The following is a 24800-nucleotide window of genomic DNA, read 5'->3' as shown; positions in this document are numbered from 1 at the left end:
GTTTCTCAACCTCAGTATTATTGACATTTTGGACCAGATCATTCTTTTCTCTATAAGGGTAGGGGACTGTCCTGTGCATTGTAGGATGTTTAGTAGCATCCCTGGGCTCTACCCGCCAGATGCCAGTGGCACCCCTCCCCCATTAGTGACAATCAAAACTGTCTCCAAACATTGCAAAATGTTCCCTGGGGCCACGATCACCCTCAGTTCAGATCCAGTGCTGTAAAAATTTAAGAAAACAAGTATATTTCAAAGACTTTTAAAAAAAGTTCTTTGAATATTTTTGCTATGCAAGATATTGTACACATAAAATTAGACACTGTGAGGTGCTAGAATACTATCTGAATATCAGAAATGGCTCCTAACAATTGGTTAAGGGCAGTTTCAAAGTTTTCTATAATGAAGAAAAAAGCAGTATGTGTTTTGGAGACAATTTAAAGTATTACATCAGAACATAATAAAAGTGGTTAGGAAATGCCCAGATCAGAGGGCAGCTCCCCAGATCAGTATCCCTTAGTCACCAACAGGGCTGGCAGCTGCCCCTCGAGACTTGGTGCTGGTCTGGTGGTGGGAATGGGAGTGGATTCAGATCATCAGCTTCAGCTTTAGAAACAGAAACACAAATCAGAACGGGTAGGATTTGAAGTCTGTTATTTGGAAGTCCTCGAGCTTTGATATGCCTGCGTTTAGATTCCTTGGTAAGCAAGGGATCCAGAATCTTCCCTCTCCACATCTAGTTTGTCTCGTGTGTACTTCCTAGACTTCGCTGCATCCACATCCTCCATGCATTTTAGTGTAAAAGTATCATTGCCTCTGGCAGACTTTTAGGATGCTTGTCTCTGTCAATCAGCATTGGGACCACGCTGCCTGGAGGAACTGAGAACCAGACATTTAAAAACTAGCAGGAATGAGGGAGGAGTCAGACATTTGAGAGAGAAAGCGTGGAGGAGCTGTCCTGAGAAAGGAGGAGTAAAGAAGACACTCCTGTTGAGATATAACCGTGTCATCAAGACATCATGTAATTTTATGCTTTGGGGAAGTAGAAATGGATTTGTTCTTTCACTTGTAAAAATATTTGGGGGTTTTCTAGCTGATTACCCATCATCCTTATTAAGTAATTATCCTTTATTTTCACTTATGATGAGTAGTTATAATAATGACAAATATAGGGTATTTTCAAAAACACCAGCTCATCATATTATGAAAGGTGCTTTATTATTGCAGAGTGGGAATAACATACAGAGTTAAATACGTGTTTGAGGTTGTTAGAATTATAGGGTTCTTATCTCTTTCCGCTATTTAAAAATTAATTTATAATCAACTTATTTAAAATACTGAGGACAACCACATCCCTCAGTTATAAAAATAATAGTAACTAATATCTTATGGAGCTCACAAGTTACAAAATATTTTTAGAACTATTTTCTGTGATTTGCAGAATAACCCTGTGATGTAGGGACTATTTAAAACCCATTTTACAGATAAAGTAAATGAAGTTCAGATTAATTGATTTAAATACAATCTGTTCTTAGGATTAAAACCCTGCCATCAAGACAAGTATACTGCTGTCAGACTTCGGTGTTTTCACAATATCTGTAGGAGAAAGAGATCACAAGAATGTTGTTCCGTGAATCCCTGAAATGAACTGTCTGAGGAACCCATGTGTTCAATTCTGTCAGAAACTTCTTTTTGACGCATTAGATAATATTTGATGTACGGCGATCAATTTGCAACAATGACATTTGTATTATACTAGGAAAAAAGTCAGATTAATCGCCAATGTGATGAGAAAAGTGCCTCATTTGATGATATCATAGGTGTTCTATCATATTCTTGTTGGAAAATTCTCGGCTAAAAAACAGGAATTCTTGTTCTGTTGTGACAAATGCCATACATTTCATCAGGGGTGTGCTCTATCTAAATCCTTGCTTCTTCATAGTGCCTCTGTGTGTGTGTGTGCGTGCATGTGTGCACGTGTGGGTGCTGCCAAGCATACAGAGCTAAAATGCTTTTTTCATGGCCTGATGCCTACCCATATTTTTTAAGTACATGAAAATATAAGCTTAGAGAGTTATGATTAAGAGTATAGATTGAGAACTATACTTTTTAGTTTCTAACCCCAGCTCTTCTACTTACCAGCTGTGTGAACTTGGTCAAGTTAATTGACCTCTCTGTGCCTCAGTTTCCTCATCTGTGAAATGTGGAGATAATAATAGTGTCTACCTCACACAGTTGTAGTGAGGATGACTTGAACTAATATTTCGAAGCATTTAGAACAATACCTAGTACATACGAAGCACAATGCATTGGCTATCATTATTATTATCTGATTATTATTACCTAGGATCCATGGCAGTCTTACTCAAATATCTTATCAGCTCAGTACATCCTTACAAGGAAATGGGATGAACATAACTGCAGATAAATATCTTCATTAGGAAACTTCCAGTTTGAATAAAGCATGTTGAGAAAACATTTCACCATCTTTTTCTTAAGAAATGGTTGTTTCTCGAAGGGATGGTGTTCACATTTTAAGTGAGAACACATTTGCAACAGCTGAATGACTTCCTCCATTGAAATTTTCCACTGAGGATCTTGATGGGGCAAAAGAAAAAGAAAAAATGAACTGTATTCATTTCTTTGTATCTTGTATTTTATTTACAATGGTGATTTGACAAAAGATTCGACCTAGAACTAAGAGTTGGTGATTGAATCAGAATGTACTTTGAGGAAACTGATAATAAGAACCCCTTCAGAGTTCCCCTTCTGCTGTCATCAATGGCACTGGTGAACCCATGCCACTTGCTTCTACTTGTTTGTGTGGAGTAAGATTTGCATCAGTTTTCCCCCTAAAACAAAGGCCAGGAATTGAACTGAGGGCAACTTTCCTTGTTTCTTCAACATCATAATAGAAAAGCTACCACAAAAGATTCACAAAGCTGGTTAAATTTTGAAAACAAGAAAATGTTCAAGCATTCTCAATATCACACAACAGAGTAGTTCTCTGATTCTCTCTTTCCTTGCATTGTTTGGCTATACATAGACACAAGAGCAGTCCTTTTAGAAGTGTTTGATAAGAGGTTGAGAAGATAGGTTGAGGAAGTAGACTTTCCTCCCCTTTTCAGAGAGTACCGTCACCAACCTAACCCAGATAGCTGGTTTTGATGTCTTTTTCACTATCCTTTTCTTTTTTAAAGTCCTGTGTGTTAGTTTCTCCACATAAAAATGTGTAGAAGACATGCTTTAATGTGCCTATGTGTTAATATTTGAACTGACAACCATTGCAACTTCTCAGAAACGGGGATATTTCTTTCAAAGACATGCTTGTCTAAGTAAAACTGTACCCATCAGTATTTCCCAAGTTCGTTATCACTTCCAGACGCATCGTGCTTCACAAATGTCCCTGGTAAAAAGTCTTCCACGTGTGTAGCGTGGATCTTCATACTCCAATTTAAAGGTGGTTTTTTTTTTCATTCTTACTCTCTTGACAATCGAGACTACTTCGATTCCCAAATTACGACTTAAAAGTTTCCCGCCTCATGAGACACTTACAAAGTCCCAGTTTTCAGTTATTCTCTTTATTTGCTAGGTGCCTAGCAGTATGCTGGATTTTGTGAAGTTTATAAAAAAGAGACAGGATTCTGACAGCTTACATGCTAAATGATTTGATGTCAACACTGTGTTCAGTAGCATCAGGGACGTGAGACATCGAAATGAGTAAGAAAATTTACCCAAGTTCTTTTGTACTTTTTTCCTCTTCTCCTGTTAACCTTCTCTGAGGTTTCTTAAGCAATTCATTCATTGATTCCACAAATAGCTATTAAATGTTTACAACGTGCCACATTTGACACTAGGTGCTTGGAAGACAATGTTAAACAAAAAGAGATGTGTTCTCTGCTCTTATAGACCTAATGTGTTCTACTATTCTAATGGGAGAGATGGACATTACTGAATAATCACACAAATGTAAAATTCCTTCTAGGACAAGGGATACAAAAAAAGAGGTATAATGGTACCATACTAGTCTAAAAAAGGAGTATTTTTTCCAAGACCCTATGTAATACGTGATTGTTTATTTCTCCCTATTCACTATTTTTAATTGAGCTTTAAGTAACATATAGCATTATATTAATTTCAAGTGCGCAACATAATGATTTGATATTTGTATATTTTGTAAAATGGTCACCACAATAATTCTGGTTAACATCCATCACCATACATAGTTACAAAAATTTTTTTCTTGTGATGAGAACTTTTAAGATCTACTCTCTTAGCAACTTTCAAATATGCAACACAGTTTTATTGTTTATGGTCACCATACTGTACATCACATCTCCATGACTTATTTTATAACTGGAATTTTACCCCCTTCACCCATTTTGCCCACCCCCCTGCCTTTGTCACCCCCTGCCTCTGGCAACCACCCCTGTTCACTCTTCAGTGGGGCAAGATCTATACACATTCAGTGCTCATTAACAGATAAAAGTGTGTGACTTGCTCTTGGCCCTCTCTTCAGAGCTTAAGCTTGAGAGCAGGTTGGTGTGCAGAGCACCAAGTCCAAACCTAAGTTAGCAGGCTTTCTAGAGCTCATCAAATCCAATGGTCTGGCCTCTCCTCCTACCCCCACTGCTATAAAGATGGGTGCACACAAAGCTACAGTGCTCAGCATGCACTGCTCTCTAGAGCGTGCACCTCTCTTCCTCTCTGAAGCAGGATGCCAAGGCCTTTCCCCTGCCGTTTCCTGCCTAGTCATTGTGCAGCGGTGTGTCTCTACATACATTTAGAAGAATGAGGGAGGAGAGGAGACAGCTCCAGCCAAATTCAAAGAGCACAACTCATCCAGTGGAGTGGCAGCAATCGTTTTTGCTAAGTAGTCTAAATTCTGGATCTCTGAGTTGGGGGCCAGACAGTAGGAGAGACAGGAAATCTCTCCCTAGATTTTCTCCAGTGACCTCTGTCTTCTGAGAAGAAGCTTGAGTTTTCCACGAGGTAAAGCTGCGTGTGTGTGACAGAAAGAAACCTCTCACTGATTCCCGTTGGATTGGAATTAGGAGTTTCCATCTTTTTTCACTGTCTTCATATATATTGTAGTGGACACTTACGAGATGCTCTATCAGAGGCTGTCAGCAAGGTGCCATTTTAAATTGGAAAATTACGCATTTATAGTTTAACATAGAACAATGGGCCTTCAGTTCAGAGGCTCCCCCTAAAGTCACAGGTTCTCTGTGCCTAAAAGGAAGTCAGTCCTTCCTTTGCTCACTCCCCAGTCCCTGCTAATTATCACTCTACCTAAGCTGGGTCTACTCCGGGTCTATGCTTCCTAAGGAAGGTCTCCTGTGCGGAAAGCAACAGGATCCTGCTCGGCAATGAGCAGTTATGTGTTCTGACCGCTTCTTTGTTTGGGAGGCCTAAAGGTATCCTGGTATGAGCCTTATTACCCTTTGCAAACACACCGGTTATCTCTGGCTACAAAGATCCTCACGAGGCACATTTCCTGGTTGTGCTACTACTACCTTCTTGTGAGAAAAAGGGTGGAACCCTGCACTGATTCCGTAGCAGGGACCAAGTCACAGAGTCTTACCTCCATGTCCTAAATTACTAGTGATCAGAGATCCTAACCTGTCCAGAGACATTCTATCTGAGGTCAGATGGATCCAGGTAAAATCCCAAGGAAAAGCGTAAGGACTTTTTAACACCTTCATGTTCCTCTTTCTTCATCCTTTGACTTGCCTGATGGGGGTCAGGTTCTTTTAGGCCGCAAAGGTTTCGTTGGCTGATCTATCTCATCATGACAGGGACCACAGATATCATCAACAGATACTAGTCTTTTTGTCCTAATTCCATGATTCTTCTAGCCTCGTGGTCCTCTCAGCGTTCTAATGCCCCTCACCCCTTAGGGATGTGGGAATTCCCAACTACTTGCCCACTCCATCCCATGCCAGAATGTATGGGTCTGGTGGGCTTAACCAGTTTGACCTTCCCTCTGTCATTGCTGGTGCAGGACCCTGTTGCTCTGATACCATGCTGGATGCGAAACATCTCTAAAAGGCTTGCAGGGCTCCTGAGCTACAGCCTAAGAGGCACAGGATACACTTCAACTGGATTTCCAAAATTCAATCTGGAGATTTCTATTGCCTGCCCCTGGAGTTTGACAACCAGCATGAGGCAGGGAGCGTGGCAGTGCCCCTTCACTCCTTCAGCCAGACCAGGCAGGGTTCTGTCTGCTGCATCCTCCCCTGAGCACTTTGCTTTTAGACTTCTGCGTCTGCTGTAAATCCATTCAGAAATGTAACCAGCTCCCCTGAAGCTGTGGGGCGCTCAGCCATGAGATAAATAGAACCCATTAGCAAGGGTTACAGGAATGAAAACTGTGTCTGTTAAAATGTCAAAAATATAATCTCACTTAAAGAATTTTAGTCACCAATTTTAGGGTATATAGACATTTTTAAAACATCTCCTTCAAATCATCCCTTGCAATACAGGAGAGCATAAATGGTATTCCACCCGAATCTCAGGACAAAAGTAGCTATTTTTAGCTTCTGAGGCTTGTGAAACACACACAAGGAGCTCAGGATGAAGAACAGAGAAATGGCTGGAGTTCCTTACAAAAGCCCCGTAGGATCTGAGGTCTGTGCGTCACTGCTGCAGGTTCCGGTGCCTTTTGTTGGCATGGCCTGGGCCAGGCACGTGGATTCCCCAGGCTGCCACAGTGGCCTTCTGAAGTGCGAACAAATGCACCAGGAGGAAATGTGTGGAAGGAAGATGCTTGTTAAGCCATCAGGAGAAGCAGACATAATCCAGAAGAGGCAGACAGAAGAAAGGAGAGCAACTTTCAGCCAAGGTGTCACATGACAGTGAAGAGGAAAGCTGCCCGTCACAGAGTGACTCTGACCATAGAGCTGGCACTTCAGACGCTGCTGCAAGGAGCCTAGAAATCTGTGGTCTCAGAAAGAACAAGCCTGCCCTAATTGGAAGCATTTCTGACAAATAAAATGCCAGAGGAAAATGCTGTCGCTTTCCCCTTTTCAATCATAAATTACTCTAGTTTCCTGGAAAAGTGTGAAGACAGACTTATTACCCCTTGAAAACACCAGAGACCTGGTCTTTGATTGAAGACGTAAAAAGAATCCCTATCCATTCAGACTTCTAGCACCTGGGCTTGAAAATCGCCACGAATGATCAATGAATGCCTCCTCTCAGAGGTCAGACCCTATGAGGGTGAGCTGGCTGAAGCCATTAAAAGAGCCAGTTCTCGTGTGATAAAGCACATCCTGGCAAAGCCACAAAAAAGAAAATTATAGCAATCAATACAGATCAGAATGAAAACCAGATGAAGGTTTCAGCCAAACTTGTCTTCACTTCTGCTATAATGGATTAACTTCTGGGCGCTGACATCAGCACAATTTTCAGATTCAGGACATTGAATATTGTCAAAATTGGGAAGAATTTAATTGAAACTCTACCCGACCCTTGACATTTATGAGGGTTAATTCTGCCTTTCACACTTGCCAACTTCCTCCATGATTGAGCTGCATTTGAAGTCTTCTTTATCCTTTTAAGTGACTTGTACATACCTTGGCTCTGCGCATCCCCTCCTGATATATTTCACAGAACAGTCCACAGATAATCTATAGATGTACCGTGTAGGCTTTGGAAGAATTCACGGTGAAGCTTACTATAAGGAATTCTGCTCATCCATGTTCAAGCTTAATGGGCCTAATCCTGTGGAATTTACCAGAGAACAGATTAAATCTAAGAAATGTAGCCTATCCACAGGATTTTTAGCCAAACAGCAAAGCCAATGTGGTAGGAAGAATAATTCCTCCCTCTCCCAAAGTGTCCCTATCCCAAAGTGTCCCTATCCTAATTCCTGGAAACTATGGATATGTTACCTCATGTGACAAAAGGGAATTTACAGGCATGCTTAAATTAAGGACTTTGAGAGGAGGGGATTGTCCTGGATTATCCAGGTGGACCCAATGTAATCAAAGAGTCCTTATAAGAGGGAGGCAGGGGAGTCAGAGAAGGAAATGTGACAATGGAAACATAGGTTGTAATGACATGATTGCTGGAAGGGGGTCACAAAGAAAGGAATGAGGCAGCTTCTAGAAGCTGGAAACGGCAAGGAATTCATTCTACCCTGGGGCTTCCAGAAGGAACACAACCCTGCCAACACTTTGATGTTAGCCCAGTAAAACCTGTTTTGGGCTTCTGACCTTCAGAACTATAAGAGGATAAGTTTGTGTTGTTTTCAGCTACTCAGCGTGCGGTAATTTGTTACGGAAGTAATAGGAAGCCAATATAGTCAACAATGTTCATCTTTAACACTCTGCCTTTCTTCTCATTTTCTCTTTCCAACATCAAATGAAACATCCAATTCAATCAAGGTTTCTGGAATAACCTTGTTTCTCTCTTTTAGGGGCAACTCCTTAACAACCTCTTTCACTCTCATCGGCCATGCTGTTGTAGATAACTCCTCTGAGGAGGGTTTGCATTTCCAAACAAGACCAGGGAGTATATATTTTCTGTAGAAAGAAAGAGAACTGATGATAAGTAACTACTTAAAGCCGGGCCACATAGCAGGCATTTTGCACCTGTCTTATTTCATCTTTCCAACTCTTTTCTGAGGTTTCGCTCCCCCCAACCATTTTGTAACTGAAGGTTCTGAGGTTCAGAGAAGATAAATAAGTTATACTGTGAATGAGTCACCAAAAGTGGGACTGGAACCCAGGTCTACATGACTCCAAAATCCAAGTTCTTTCCATTAGAACATGCTGCTTCGAGTTTACTTATACAAAACAATAAAATGCTAATAGCAGAATGCCTCAATTTGGAAGAAATAGTGGTCTGGGAAGCAGGCGCCACTCCCTGGAAAGATCAAGGTGAGGGGACGATTTGACTCTGAGGAGGACCTTTTTGATAGATTGTCGTGGACGCTCACCACTGTGTTCCCTCTCAGAGACAAAACCAATCAATGGTGCATGTTGCCATTCCTAATTATTTTAAATCTCCTTATAGGGGTGTTCGCATTTGGACTTTTTGCTACTGACATTTTTGTAAACGCCGGACAAGTGGTCACCGGACACCTAACGCCGTACTTCCTGACAGTGTGCAAGCCGAACTACACCAGCACAGACTGCCGAGCGCACCACCAGTTCATAAACAACGGGAACATCTGTACTGGGGACCTGGATGTGATAGAAAAGGCTCGGAGATCCTTTCCCTCCAAACACGCTGCTCTGAGCATTTATTCCGCCTTATACGCCACGGTGAGTATGCGAGCCTTGCCTCTCGCCCAAGTCGAGTTTGGGCTGAGATTTGTGTCTCTCTGTCCCCCTCGCCTCACTTCTTTCATCACTGTCGTTTATAGTGATTTTTAAAGCCTCCTTATAACATGTTTCTCCTGTATTATATCATGCTGTTGTCCGCACCCCCAACATCCCAATGTCATATCCTGCCTGCCACAGGATATTCGTTCTGGAAAGAATGCTGATAATCACTTAGTCAAATCGTCCCATTTTACAGATACAGAAACTGAGGTCCCAGAGAATAGCTGAGAACACACAGTCAGAGCTGGGACCCAGGCTCCGGCACCATGTCTGGGATTCTCTCACTGTCCCAGCACTCTTTGCCAACTTTCTGATTGGTTCCAGAACAGCCTACCTTTCTCACACCTCCCTGTAATTCTGCAGGTGTGTGTGCGTATGTGAATGGCTGCCCGGCAGTGCAGCAGGCCCGGGATGAAGTAGCTCTCCTCAGCTCTTCACACTCCTCTCCGTCACTCTGCCGGGAGACATGGATGATCCCACCAGAGCCCCAACACCCAAAAGTTCACGTCTCTCTGCTCCCCAAATCACACAGGATTTGGCTGCTCCCACCTCTCATAATCTTCTCTTTAAATTTTTTGCTCTCATCAGAGAAAACCTAAACTGTGTCACAGTCTTAAAATGCAAGAAGAAACAATGGTCTCCCTCTTGTTTTTCCACTCTTAGATTATATGTATTTTGGAAACGATTTCACCTTTCTCTGGTCTATGCTTCCTCAGAACTGAGTGTGAGAAGTGTGGGATCAGCGCAAAGGCTGGCTATGAGGTGTACTTACCTGGGGAAGAACAGCTGTTGGTTGAAAACACCCTTTTCCTTACTTCAACTTATTTTATGTTCAGGATATGAGTAGTCTAGAGATTCTCAATGAAAGCTGAGGGAAGGAGAAGGCAGAGGAAAGACTCCTTTCAAACTATCCGCTCTTCCCAGAGATTCTGAGCACGCCCCTGCCCCACCCCCAGGGAAACTTGTTCCCATCCCCTCCCGTGGGAGTGACTACTCTCTACTGAGAGTTGGGCTCTGATGGAAGAGTGTCCGGGCCATCGCCCCGAATACTTACCTTCAGGGTGGAAGAAAGGTGACGGACTACTATTTAGTAGAGTTTAAAATAAATTGCTGAATATTCTCTTTAAAACAATGGTTCCTGTGTGTCCCATTTACAGAATCACATCTGTATGATAAACTTGTCAACCATCAGTTAGCCAAAATAAGTCTTCCTAGCTATTCCTTTTAAATCTACTCTTTAATGAATACGTGATAAAAGTTATTTCAGCTGCCCCCACATTAAGGAAACATGAATGTAAATAATATAGATGCTTCAACTTACAAAACAGATCAGTAGTAGCTCGATGAGGCTTCTTTGCTTCACCAAAAAAAAAAAAAAAAAAAAAATTATGCCAAGATAGCTTTTAAACAAAGAAAGCCCTCTAAGACATTCAGCGTATTTTCCATTTTTCAAAGTATCGATTTGTCCTAAATTATCTAGAATCTAAGCTATATGAAGCAGTGTACTCTTGCCCCTTTCTCTGAATTTTTATCAAACTCAAGTCATTGCTGTGTGAAATTAATTTTACAACACCGTTATAAAAATAGATCTGTTACTCATAAAAACTAGTGTCTCATCAAATGAGATATAGGTTTCTTTTAGGAAGAAAGAAGTATGTTTGGTCAGCTCTGTCAGAAGAAATGCTGCTATAGCACGTGTTTTCAAGAATTCAGATATAATCCAATTCAGATCACGCCCCACAGACACACTATAATCAGATAAACCCCAATACAAGATTCCAATTGTGTGGACATTCTCTGAGCCCCTATTATGTGTGAAGTGCTTTCAGAAATTACTCAACAAATATCTCCTGAGTATTACTTGATACTGTGGAGAATACTAACTAACCATAGGCCCAGGCTTTTAATAGCTTTTAATCTTACAGGAAAGATTTATAAAGGATATAATTTAAAAACAATATAGAAGCGTAAAAAAATAAACTTACATATATCTAGTATAAATGTTAAGTAACATTTCCTACACAGCCTCGGAATGGTCTAATGATATGCTGTCGTTTATTAACAGATCTAACCCCAGTTTTGTAGGGTGTCTGTTACATACAGTGAAGAGAATCCCATCTTTTTGTATTCACACCAGTGTTGAAGCATCACTCTAGGAAGTTAAGTTTCCATTGTAACATTGTAAAATGCCCCTATTTGAACTTGGATGTGTTCAGGCCGTCCAGCCACACTGTAGACTGTAATTTAAGCATCAGCATACTGTTTCTCAGGGTCGCAAATTCATTTATCACATTTGTTAAGAAATGATGGATCAATAATGCCCTCTAGTGGTCTCCTGTAATCATCTTCAAAGGTGATCTAACAAAGTACTTTCTTGAAAGAAGCACATTTTCCTAACTCCAGGCCACCAGGATTCATTTGATAACTGAGCATATGAAACTTCAGTCTTACCCAGCCCCTCACAATGACATAAGAACAGTCTGCATCTCAAGGGTCACAAATTACATCATCCTTTACTTGGTTCAGGTCTTCCCAACCTTTTGGATATCTTAGCAAATACAGAAAAGTTTAATATTTTAAAACACACTAGACTAAATGAATGGATAGAGCTGATCACAGTTGTCCCCAGGAATGTGGGAACCAACTTCCCAGCACAACTGAAACCTATTTGTGTGACACACTGGTTTTGAAGTTCTAATTCAGTCAATCAACTGCTCAGTCAATGCTTTTGTATTCATTGACTGAAAGTGTGAAGAAGCTGCTAGAACTGTGGGGGACGCAAAAAGTAAAATGTGCAGCCGCTCACCTACCTGGCCTTCTCTGTAAAATTCATTCTCGTAGAAGGTTTATTTGGTATCTGAGAATCTTACATGGGTTTCCTAATACCCCAAATGCTTCTGTAATTTGTTGCATAAAAGCTGCATGTTCTGAATCTTTTTCTCACTGTAATTTCTGTTCACATGCCCATTAGAATACAACACCCTGATTCATGTATATGTATTCATTGTTTTGCTGCACTAGTTTCCTGCCCACATTCGTTAGCAAGTAGCTGAGTGGAGTTGTTCAAGTATTTGGCATGGCTGCTTTGGCACAGCCCCTGTTTGCATGTGCTGGCGTGTGTGCTTACACGTGTGCATATGCACCGTGTGAAGAGGCTGCCCAGTCACTCACTTGTCTCTGTCCTCCTGCAGATGTACATCACAAGCACAATCAAGACGAAGAGCAGTCGACTGGCCAAGCCGGTGCTGTGCCTCGGGACCCTCTGCACGGCCTTCCTGACAGGCCTCAACCGGGTGTCTGAGTATCGGAACCACTGCTCCGACGTGATCGCGGGCTTCATCCTGGGCACTGCTGTCGCCCTTTTTCTGGTGGGTCAGCTTCCCTCTCATGCCCTCTGAAGACTTCACAGTCTAAGTCCGTGTGCCTCTGACCCCAGCCTTGTGAGGTGCAATTATTCTCCGAGTATTATGCGTTCTCTTGCTGCAGGAATGATTTCTAAAGCTCTTCTTCTTTCAGAAATATGATTGCACATTCCCTCTGGGGGTCAGGGGGAGGAGTGCCTATGATGTACGTCTCGCTCCACTTCTTTCAACACTGGACTTCGGACTGGGGCTGGGCAGACTAGTAATTTGGCATACCTTCAAACCAATGTTCTTTAAATATTTGTTCAGGATGTATTAGGAGCAGAAGCTAAGTGTTGCTTGAGGGAACAGCAGAGAACTAAGAGCCCTGGTGGAAGCAGACTGCCCCTTCTCCAGCATCCCAAGCAATTCGGCTCTGGCCCAGACTTGCATGTCCCACCCAGAAATATGAAAACCCTCAGCTAAGTGCACCCAGACCTTATAGAAGGCCTCTCTTTTTATCTGAACAGGGCTCTCGGGCATCTTATTTCCACAAGTTGTTTCTCAACCATGTATAATGTTCTTCCTGGAGAAGAGTTTTGGTTAACATAGTTTTCTCCATATCTTTACACTTCTGATGATGCTTTCGTTCCTCAAATAGGTGGGGGCCTGGCCACCTTCTCAACTAGGAGATCCCTTAATCTGAGTTGAACGGAAAGAGAAAAAGTTAATTTTTATTGTTTTTTGTATTTTTATTTTTTCACAGTTTTATTGAGGTATGAAAGGCATACAATAAATGGCACATAAGGTGTACAGTTTGATCAATTTTGACATGCAGATGCATCCTTCTCTCTCACCTTTCCCTTCCCTTCATTCCAAAGCCACCCACTGACCTTCTTTCCATCACTCTATATTAGTTTGTCTTTTCTAGGATTTCATATAAATGAAATCATTTTTTTTCTGGCATCTTCCACTCAGCATAATTATTTTGAGATTCACTCATTTTGTAGCATGTTTCAATAATTCATTCCTTTTGCTTGCTGTGTAGTGTTTCATCAAATGGGCATACCATCAAGGTGCAGGTTTTTAATTATCTTCAAGGATTTAAAATACAGCCAGAAAGAATTACAGTAAATCACCAGGCCTGGAGATTCATGTATTGCACATGAAATTAATCCCCTAATAATATTCAGCAAGCTTCCCCTGGGAGACAGAAGCCGTCACAATCTAGGCATCCCTCCTCCCATTCTGCCCTTTCTGGTCCAGAGCACCCATTACAACTGGCATCACACACAGATGGATTTCACAGTCCTATGACCAACTTCTTTTTGTCCTATCCCTCCTTCTGGCCCTCCCCAACACAAAATCCACATATGCCTCTCCCTACCTCTAACTCAGAGTTTCCCAACTTTTTTACTTGCTAAGATGTACACGGAGAATGCTCGCATTTACTCAGAACACTAATTGGCAAGCTTCACTCTAATTCAAAATTATTTTTCATGGATCCAGGCTTTGTTTCTAGAGGGAAAGATGAAGGACTTAAATGCAAATTCTCTGGGTGAAGCTGCAGGAAAGTGGTGCTAAGGTGATCTTGAGATTTATTATCTCGTAAGGGATATTTTCCTAAAATTGCTGTTTAAAAGGAGGAAAGAATACAGGTGACTTCAGAAGAGAGGGTTTTCAAAGAGAGATCAGTGGTACATAAATGATGGTTGGGGCTCAAAGAAGAGCCAAACAATTTTGCTGTCCATCCATCCTGGAGCCAGCCACCCCAAGCCCTAGAGAAAGAGCAGTGCTGACTGTCCCGAGCAGTCTCATGGGATGAAATCTGTGCTGTCCTCTCTTTGCTGAGGCCCATATCCAAATTCTGCTTTAACGTTAAACTTGTTTTCTCTCAGTAACTTGCAGCCCTGTTTCCTACCACTCAGTTGCTGTTTGGTCTGTTATTGCCTTCCCAGGGGATGGCAAATGTCAAAATTTGTTTTCCATAAATGATCTTTATGTAAGACCCAGTCCTGCTATTGAATCACTCTGGCAGGAGACAGTCCACACTGTCTCCCACTGTGTCTGCATGTGCACATGAACACACCTCACATTCGCACACACTAAGCTGGGGAATGGGAGGGGAAGGATGTCTTGGAAGAGACTGGCAGCATTCCAAAGCAGAGACTTGGAGAGCAGACAGAGAGCAGAGCAATGTCTGAGAATGGGTGTATACTTGTGGCACATGTTCATTATCGCTTTATTTCTGTTTCCTATGAAGATGAAAGTGAGAGGAAGTTTGTAGTTGAGCAATTACTACATGCCCTGCACTTTGTCCACATCAAATCATGTGCTTCTAGGACAACCCTAACAATATTCCTGTCCTCATTTTATGGATGAGGAAAGTGAGTCTCGATGATAAGTAACTTGCCCAATGGCCACCCAACCAATAAGCCATGAATCTGACCAGGGTCTCTCCAACTCCAGAACTCCTGTGCCCTCTACTCCCATTCCCTGAATGGAGGAAGTTTAAGAGAGCTGGAGAGGGGCCGGCCCAGTGGCTCAGTGGTTAAGTGAGCACATTCCACTTTGGCGGCCCGGGGTTTCTCAGTTATGATCTCAGGTGCGGACGTGGCACTGCTTGGCAAGCCATGCTGTGGCAGGCGTCCCACATATAAAGTGGAGGAAGATGGGCATGGATGTTAGCTCAGGGCCAGTCTTCCTCAGCAAAAAGAGGAGGATTGGCAGCAGATGTTAGCTCAGGGCTAATCTTCCTCAAAAAAAAAAAAAAATCAAGAAAAAATAATCAAGAAGAAACATGCCTTTGGGCCGGCCCAGTGGCACAGTGGTTAAGTGCGCACGTTCCGCTTTGGCAGCCCCAGGTTCGCCGGTTTGGATCCTGGGTGTGGACATGACACCACTTGGCACGCCATGCTGTGGTAGGCGCCCCACATATAAAGTGGAGGAAGATGAGCATGGATGTTAGCTCAGGGCCAGTCTTCCTCAGCAAAAAGAGAAGGATTGGCAGCAGATGTTAGCTCAGGGCTGATCTTCCTAAAAAAAAATAAAAAAGAGAGAGAGAGAGCTGGAGAGTGAGGTGGAGGAAAGCCAGGTAGAGAATGTTTATGTAAATATTCTGCAGGGTTTGAAGAGTCACAGGAAAGATTCACAGGTCTGGATCTGGAAACAAAGATACAGAACAATGGAAGAGAGAGAATGGAAAGGGAGATAAACTCTACGTGGGCAAAAGAAGCAGAGAAGATGGTAAAAACAGACTCAGTTATGAAAGGACCTCAGTAGGAAAGAAAGAAAAGTGAGTTACAATTTATAGGGAAAGCTTTTTAATGGACACACACACACAAAAAAAAATGTGCCGCTAACGAATTATTTAATCTCAAGCAAATAGTAGTCACATAATTTAAGGAAGATCACCTTAGGTAGGAGTTAAAGACTAGCTAACATTGGCTGAGTATTTGCTATAGGTTTGGCACTTGTTAAGAGGCAAAGTATTATAGTGGTGTAATTTAGGGGCTGTGGCATTTAAATCTCTGTGTGACTTTGGGCAAGATATCTAACCTCTCTGTGCCTCCTTATCTAAGCTGGAGATGATCACCTCCCTTGTAGGGTTGTTGGGTGGATTAAATGAAATAAGATAAAACCCTCAGGACAGTGCCAGATAGGTGGCGGCCCTCAATAAATGTGAGCTGTTATTATGAGGTGGTTTACATTCATTGTGTCTTTTATTCATTATAAATGCAAGGTAGGTATTATTATCCCCATTTTACAGGACACAGGCTCAGGGGGTGGATTGATTATCACTGGCCATCTGGTGATCAAACAGGTGCTTCCTCAGCACTTAGAATGGGCTCAGCAGACACCCTTGGTGACGTTCCAGGTATTTCCATGGTCCCTAACCGCTGGCTCAAAGGAAAAAAGTCACTATGGTGGGGATGTTCTAGGGGAAAGGCCTGCCAGCCTCAGAGATGGCCAGGCATTGATGGCTGCAGTCTGACCTCAGTCTTTTTTCCCCTCATCCTGCAGGGAATGTGTGTGGTCCACAACTTTAAAGGAACACAAGGCTCTCCTTCCAAACCCAAGCCCGAGGACCCCCGTGGAGTACCCCTCATGGCTTTCCCAAGGATAGAAAGCCCTCTGGAAACCTTAAGTGCACAGGTATAGTAAAGCGGTTTTAGCAAGTCAAACGCACAGGCTCAAGGCCTGTGATCTTGGGAGGTCAACAAATGCATTCCTCTACTGGAAGCACGAAACTGCTGAATCCACTCAGCGTCAAGAAAAGTCTGATGTGAGGTCCCTCAAGAACGTCACAGCTTCCCTCGAGTAGTCCTGCATTCATTCTAGGGCTTGGCAATCATGAATCCTCAGGAAGTTCTTAGTATTAACTTAAATCCCAGCTGCTTCAAGATACCTTGACATCTAGGGTAATACCACATTTATGAAATTTGGACCAATCATGTGGGAAGCCAATTGATTTAGTAACTAGGACAATACTTGGAAAGAAAAAGGTTTTGTTGCATCCAGTGAAAGATGTAAAGTGGAAGTACATTAAAGAGGTTATTAACTCAGTGTGTTTTGGGAGCTGTTTTGATGACAGCTATTAAAAATTCAATGCAACAATACCTCCTGATCACGTATTTACACGGGGACGTTGCTTCATGCCAGGGATACAGAAAATAATCAGCCACACTGTCCTTGCCCTCAGAGAACTCAGAGATGATCAGGAACAGTGGATATCAATGAGTAATTATAATAGGATGTGCTAAATCAGAGGGCCACCAAGCACGGTATGAATGCAAATGAAGAAAAAAATCTATTCTGTCTGAGAAGACAGGAAAGCCATGGAGAAGACTTGCCAGCTGAAAGGAGCCCAAAAGATGGTATTAAGCACTTAGTTTGCCTCGGACAGTTGCTAGGTGCTTTACAAATATATTCTTATTTGAACAAAAACCATATTGAATCGATAGTAAATTCCCATTTCACAGATAAAGATAGGTACGAAGGTAGCCATGTTAAATTGCCCGAGGCCACCCATAGCTAGCATGGGTGAGAACTGGGATGAGTGTTTCTTTAAGACAGAGAAAGGGCTAACTAATAAAAAACCAGGGTTTTTATTATCATGCCACTTTTTTCAGGTAGCTGAGTCCTGCTAAGTGTTTATTTTCTGTAACAGTCTGTTTATCTTGAAATTTTGTTTGTATTTGGCATTTCCTTACTAAACTGTTTTAATAGATGGTGCAAGGAGAAAGCAATCACCTCCCAGTGGAATTATCATGTACTTCATACCAGTATATTATAAAATATTTCTCATTATTTAAAGATTACTAACTGCCAGGCATCTCTCTGAGATAGACTATTTCTTTTCACGTTTAATGAAGTCTTTCTAATTTCATTAATGAACCAGAAAACAAAAAATAAAGCTGTTTTCATCTTGGGAGAAATATTTAGGGCTCTCCATTTAAGCCAGCACCAAGTATGTTTCTATTTGTTTGTTTTCCCTTAACCTGTATTAAGGTGAAAACTTTGACTTGGTTTAATTAGAAATAACCTCTTGAAGAATTGATTACTGGTTTACTTATATATAGCCTATTGATGCAGCTTGAATGACAAATTAGCTAAATAATGACACTTTGTAATGAAATTGTAAACTAGGCTCTCCCTAGTTTTTCTTCCCTAATTATGTTTCTGTACCACGTGAAGCCAGAGTGGTTCCCTCTAATTTTGTGGAGAAGCAACTGAGACAAGGGTGAATTTAAAAAGCGAACTGAAATATTTGCTGAGTTTCACAGACGTGTCAGTTTCTGTGTCCTTATAAATGCTGTCCATTTTGCCCTAAGAATATTCCTTTCCACCCCATCTTTCTGCCCAGCACTGCTCAAGCATTGCCCTCTGTGTGAAGCCTTCTCCAGACTTCTCTCTCTCTTCTCCCTCAGGGTGATTAATGGTTGACTAGGCCAAGAGATGTCCAGACCATGTTTTGGGTGATTCCACTTGAAAAATGAAATGCCAAACAGAGTTTCAAAAACTGCTGTTCACAAAATAGATAAAGAATTCTTTAAAAATATATATTAATTCATTGTTCACTACAGGCAATAGTTAAACTTCTTTCAAATCCATTGATGTATCTTTGTTTCCATGTGTGTCATCTCATCTGGATACAATTTGAGGCCTTTCTTGAATACCAGGCTTGGGCCACTCGTGTGATTGCCCCTCAAAATTAATGCCAATAGTGTCCTCTCATATCTGCCTCCCCCAAGGACTTGGAGATCTTTGAGGATCTAGACCTTATGAATCATGTCTTAGTCACTCTCTATATTGCCTGGCATCCACTAGATGTGAAATAAATGTTTAATGGGTGGATAGATGCAGCCCAGAACCCGAACCTGAACTGGACACTTTAGTCAAAACCAAGAACCTAAAATCAAAGCATCGACACTATCTAAACCTCCATGAAAAATAGAAATTTATGCGAAACAATGAACAGGACTTCTGTAGGCCAATGAAAATGAAGCTACAGGAAGCTGGATGGAAAGTGTTGCCTCTCAAGTGATGTCTTCCATCCCAGTTGTGGAAGATTCAAGAAGCCAAACATCTGCTTTTAGTATCAAATGTTTCCACATGGATAGTTACGAAGATATACCTTTATTTGTTGGTCAATAAAAGAAAATGATCATTTATTGCAAGTCATCACATTCAATCCTCATAATAATCCTGGAATTGGCATTATTATCCTATTTTATAGATGAAGTAAGCAAGGCACAGAGAGTTTAAGTAACATGCCCAAGGTCACCCAGTGGAAATTAAAACACAGGCCCATCTAATTCTAAAGGCTCTGCTTGCTCTACTACGCCACACGGCCTGAGATTTCATTCAAGGGAAATTCCTTTTTGAAATCTGCAACTCTCAGCATTGAATATGGACTATGGAGGAGAGTGTGTTTGAACTGAACTGCACCGAACTGGTGAGTGTGAACTGAGCTACAGCTCTTCCAGGATAAACGTGGCCTGTGTCTTCCCCTGCAGGCAGGAGCTGCCTGTGTAACTCCAACAGCCAGGGTTTCTGTTAGAAGCTGCTCCTTTGTAATTTCTAGGATAGAAGCATCTTCCCAGGAAGAGGACCTTTTGGGATCTGGGAGAAGATATGACCCTCTCTTCAGAGCACACATTCACCCATGGGAGATCCATCCCACTGTTCAAAATACCTCGGAGAGAAGACTGTCTGGATGCGGAAGGTCCCCAGTCCCCTCCTTGCCTTTCTCCTGAGATGTTCTTTCTCCTTCACCACGTGGAGCCCCCAGAGCTACTGTGCTCTTTCTTCCTCTCTGAAACTTCAGCTCAGATTTGAGTGTTTGCCTCCCATGATTCCCCTTAGTATGGTTGATTGAGACAGAGTGCGTTTTCTAAAATCTTTCCCAAGTACTAAGAGAAACCAAAAAGTAAATAATTATAGAATCCAAACAAAACAAAAATGGTCAAGTTTCCATAGCATTATTTTGTGCTCCTCTGGCATTATTGTGATCTCGTAGAGACCGCCTTCTAGATTCCACAGTCCTTGTGATCCTAAAGAGACGAGCTTCAAGCTCTCCACGTTCTGCATCCCCACCTCACAGTCACCTGAGCAACCAAGCTGAGCGCTGAACATGGGTGTCCTTGTTGAACACAGTTTATGTTAACAAAGAGTTAAGTTAGAGATGAAACAATTAACTCACTCCGGGTGCGGTACAAAGTCTCCCTATGTCTTGGATGGGAGGAAAGAAGACGTTTTTTTTCTTTAACAGAAATAAAGAAGAATCCAGTCTCTGCTGAGACCTAGATGCCTGGAACCTGACTCCAGGAGATTCTGATTCAGCAATTCTGGGGTGAAAAAAATTATATTTAAGAAAATATTCCCAGAGGAATTCTAATGGCTCCCTTGATTCAAAACTAGTGCTATTATAGGTTTCATATTATAAATAGGAAAAAAGACTTGGAAAGTTAAAGAAATCTGCCCCAAATCACCCACTTAGCTAACTTAGCGTGTTGAGTTACTTTGTTTTTACCACCAACTCTCAAATGGGATCTTATAAACATATAAATGACTGAAGTATTGATGAAAAAAATCTTCAGAAAGCGTATTGTAAGAATAAAAACATGAAAAGGAAAGTTATTTTTCACATTATGGCAAGAAATGCATCAAACCTTGATTTTCACAAATATGGCGGGTGAAAGTACCTTGACAAATACCAAATACTCAGTTTCTAAAATGTGTAGTTGAGAGTAGCTCTCAAGAAAATAACATAAATCTCTAGTGTGCTAAAAAACAAACTGGAGTCAGGAAACCCACAATAATCAGTTAGATCTAAAGCCACAGTTTCTTAAGGTGATTTGCCAATTCCATGGACTGGGGGTTTTAAGATGAAACAAAAGAGAGAAATCCTTGGGCCTGTAAAAGATGGGGGTTATATATACAAGTTACATAGACAAAAGAGGTAGGGGTTATGTAAACAAGCCATATAAACAACATTTGATAGAATCACAAAGAAAAATGGACAAAGCTGCAATCATAGTAAGAGATTTTAAGACATTTCTCTTTGTAATTAATAAGGAAAGTATAGTAAAGATATCGATGATTAATAAGGTTGATCTAATGTGCATTGTATATAATCCTCCTCAAAGTATATGAAAATAGACGTGCCACAGGACTGTAAAAGCAAGTCTCCAGAAATTTTAAGGGATCTATATCACACAGACCACATTCTCTAAAAAACAATTTAAAGATACCTAAAAACAAAAAACCCTACTCCTTTTAATATTTGGAAATGTTATACTCCCTTCTATGTAACTCATGACTCAAAGAATAAATCATATGGAAAATTTTCAGAAATTAAAGCTTCAACATTAAAAAAGATGTATGATGTAGCTATAGTTACTTTGAGATCCTTCGATGTTTATATTAGAAAATAGTTGAGGGACTGACCAGTGGCGCAGCGGTTAAGTGCACATGTTCCACTTTAGCTGGCCAGGGTTCACCGGTTCGGATCCAGGGTGCGGACATGGCACCACTTGGTATGCCATGCTGTGGTAGGCGTCCCACATAAAAAGTATAGGAAGATGGGCATGGATGTTAGCTCAGGGCCAGTCTTCCTCAGCGTAAAGAGGAGGATTGGCAGCAGTTAGCTCATGGCTAATCTTCCTCAAAAAAGAAAAAATAGTTGAGTAAGTATAATGTAAGACAGAGTTATATAGTGAACAAGTTTAGATGAAGAAAGGATCTGATTTTGGTTGAAAAATCTGGGAGGATTTAATAGAAGAGGTAGCAATTGGAGAGGCCTTGGAAGAGCATACCAGGGAGAGGGAACAGCCTGTGCAAACTCGAGGAGAGAAGAATACAGGGGATATTCAGGGAAGAATGAGGGTATGCATGAGTTAATCAACCCAAACCTAAGATTTTATCTGCTTGTGTTTGCAGAATCACTCTGCCTCCATGACCGAAGTTACCTGAGACCGCTGACGTGTCACGAGATGTTTTTTTTTTTAATCACCTTCCAATTCAATACTTCAAGACACAGTTACGTGATGTCAAACTGTGAAGACAAGTATTATGTTTATCTAGTTAGAGGCTAATGTTTTGTACATTTTTGTATGAGGAAGTGATGTAGCTTGCTCTGATTTTTTTTTTTTTTGGTCAGCTTTAATATATTTATGCCAGAATTTTAAACCAACAAAATTTTCTTCTTGTTCAAGTGTGCATTGAAGAACCACATTTATTCAATGGTTGAAGTTGTTTTGTGATATTTGTACACAAACCTTCTTTTCTTGGTTTTATAGACACGGAAATAAAATTAATATAACAACTCATTTGAACCTTTTATTACCACAGTTTCTGCCTCCTCCAGAATTTTTGAATTTTAATTGAAGTTAACTTTTGAGTTGCAGGGAGGAGAATGTTGGTTAATGGTAAATCTCAAAATCAATTGTGCAGAAAGAAATAGTTACTTTCAAAAAGAACTGTGTGTTTTGATCTCTTAACATGTTATTGCATTCTAAGTTAAAGTAATTTATTAATGAAGTCACCTAGTGACACAAACAATTGGCAGAGAATCCTGGATTTGAGGGGTGTTGGGATTATATGATTCTTTCTGAGATCAGGGCCTCGCCCATCTAAGAAACTTCAGATCTTTCTGGAATTATGTCCTTGGACAAGCAGCTGACACTGCGGCCTTCTTTCCAAAAAGTAGCCAGCACCAGCCTCCCATGTCAACTCAACAGTTTTGTATATCATATTGTATGGACTTTATATGAAAATGAATATTTTACAGTTTGCACAGTATTATTTTACAAAAAGGCTATCAGAGCATCTACACCCTAGAGCCCCAGAGCAACAGCTTGACTTTGTGGCTTTTAATTGTTCTAGAATTTTAACTGCATCTCATTTTTCTAGCATGGTAATAACTAATGTGTAAGTCCTCAGAGAGAAGGAGCGCCCTTGTCTGTACTGATCAGAATGTTTTCCTGACACTTCCATGTTGGCTCTTCTTAGCTTTTTTTGTACATATTTTTTTTCTAAAGAGAAGAAAAAAAGTTATCACAAAATGTATTCTGGCTCATGTCCTTTGTTTACGTTTCATCCACGGGGCAAAGGTATTTGGAGAGTCACAATGAAGTGACCTCAATAAATGTTTATACTTTTCAGTTGCATGCCTGCTGAGATAAATCCTGGAGGCATGACAGATCATCATTTCTTGAGAGAGAGAGTGTGTGGGTGGGTGTGTTTAAGCAAAATAAAAGAATTCTTGAAATTATTTTAATGAAGGGACTGAGAGCTCAATTTTATTTCAATGTTCATGATAAGACATTCTGAAAAATGCTGGAAGGCTATATTGATTTTACATTACCCATTTCCCATCACAACGAGAGTCCATTTAAATGTCTGACTACCAGATGTATTTCCAAGAACACAAGTCAAGTTGATGAAGTGTTATCCTTCCACACTTCTTTCCCCTTTTGATCTGGAAGGGCCTATCAGAAGTGACCCAAAAGCTCTGGCCACAGACCCCAATTTCCTGGCCTTGGGTTTGGGGGCTATTGGTACATGACTGAGTCCTCCTCCACGGGACACCACACTGGGGCACTCGGAGCTAAGGGGGATCTCTGGGCTCACATCCCTGGGATCACTGAGCCAGTCTGATCTTTCCATTCTGCCATGGCAACCTGAGTGTTGCCCCTTTTAGCCCCACGTCTCTTCACAGGCCTCACATTGACCTTTCCAGCCTGCCGTTTGAGATTCATTTCTTAGGGCTCAGGACCTTCCCACATGGGTCTCCTACCAAGGACAAAGCCCTCTGTCTAAATAGGACGAGCGGTCACGATAGCCTCGGAGAGGATGAATTCTGCAATGAGCTTTTCTTCTTTTTAAGGAAAGCCCAGAGAAGCCTAAGAAATCTGACTCACTGTGAGAGGAACAAAAGAACAGCTCATAAAGTGTACTGACATAAGGAACCTCAGGAGACTGTGAGCCCCGGAGGATGCCGATGACATCTTTTATGGCTTTGATTCTGCGCCCAGGACAGGGCCTGTCACAGAGCAAACAATTAAAGTTTGTCAGATCAATGGATTCCAGGCTTTCTCCTAATTTGGCTGAAGGAGACTGCGATTCATTTGGAAATAAAGAGAATTTGAACGGGGCCTGAAGGTAGCTGTTTAGAGATGGAGACGGTAAGGGTGAGAAAGCTGCACACATCAGTTATGAACATGTGAGGCCTCTTGGGAGGTTCCAAACATCTCCCCCTAGGGCTGTGATAGACAGAAGGGCTGTACACTGCGTATCCGAATCAGAGAACACAAACAGGCGTAATCCCATCCTCAGAAGGAGAGGGAGGGGCTACCATTGGGATGATTTAAAGAGCAGAATAGCAGGAGTAGCATTTCCATTTCAAAAAATTGGCCTGATTTCCCTATTGTCCGCAGCTCCCAGAACCTCTCAAGAGTGTTAAATATCTTGGAGGCAGACACATCGGCTACCAGATTGCCCTAGTTTGTTTTAAGAAGTAGGAACTATTAACACTATTATACTGTTCCTGCCCTGCTAATTCAAGATGAGCGCTAGACCTAGTCTATCCTTTGCCAGCATCCCCTGACTACCATGGGAACTTTGT

The 24800-nt window shown here is 41.4% G+C and overlaps 1 protein-coding gene and 1 long non-coding RNA gene across 10 annotated transcripts in view; one reads left to right on the top strand and one right to left on the bottom strand.

Annotated features, from left to right (window-relative positions):
- The window catches only part of PLPPR1 (phospholipid phosphatase related 1), a 440629-nt gene extending 417184 nt beyond the window's left edge, over positions 1-23445 (top strand). For 8 of the 9 annotated variants that reach the window (XM_070519119.1, XM_070519120.1, XM_070519125.1 and 5 more), the window contains 4 exons: positions 9019-9269; positions 12521-12697; positions 16694-16825; positions 22115-23241. In XM_070519119.1, the coding sequence (XP_070375220.1) occupies positions 9019-9269; positions 12521-12697; positions 16694-16825; positions 22115-22147 (593 nt within the window). In that variant the 3' untranslated portion in view covers positions 22148-23241. Of the gene's footprint in view, positions 1-9018; positions 9270-12520; positions 12698-16693; positions 16826-22114 lie in introns of all 9 variants that reach the window. The other variant, XM_014842219.3, reaches the window with a different exon arrangement.
- LOC123289355 (uncharacterized) lies at positions 4243-12637 on the bottom strand. Its single transcript, XR_006533270.2, has 4 exons — positions 12501-12637; positions 10651-10686; positions 10102-10197; positions 4243-8525 (listed from the first exon to the last, which is right to left on the bottom strand). It is a non-coding gene; the product is annotated as an uncharacterized lncRNA (long non-coding RNA).
- Positions 23446-24800: the final 1355 nt, after the last annotated feature.

Source organism: Equus asinus, chromosome 10 (assembly GCF_041296235.1).
Source record: "Equus asinus isolate D_3611 breed Donkey chromosome 10, EquAss-T2T_v2, whole genome shotgun sequence".
NCBI lineage: Eukaryota > Metazoa > Chordata > Mammalia > Perissodactyla > Equidae > Equus > Equus asinus.
Note: the sequence above shows the minus strand (reverse complement) of the source record. Positions and strands in the feature narration are given on the sequence as shown.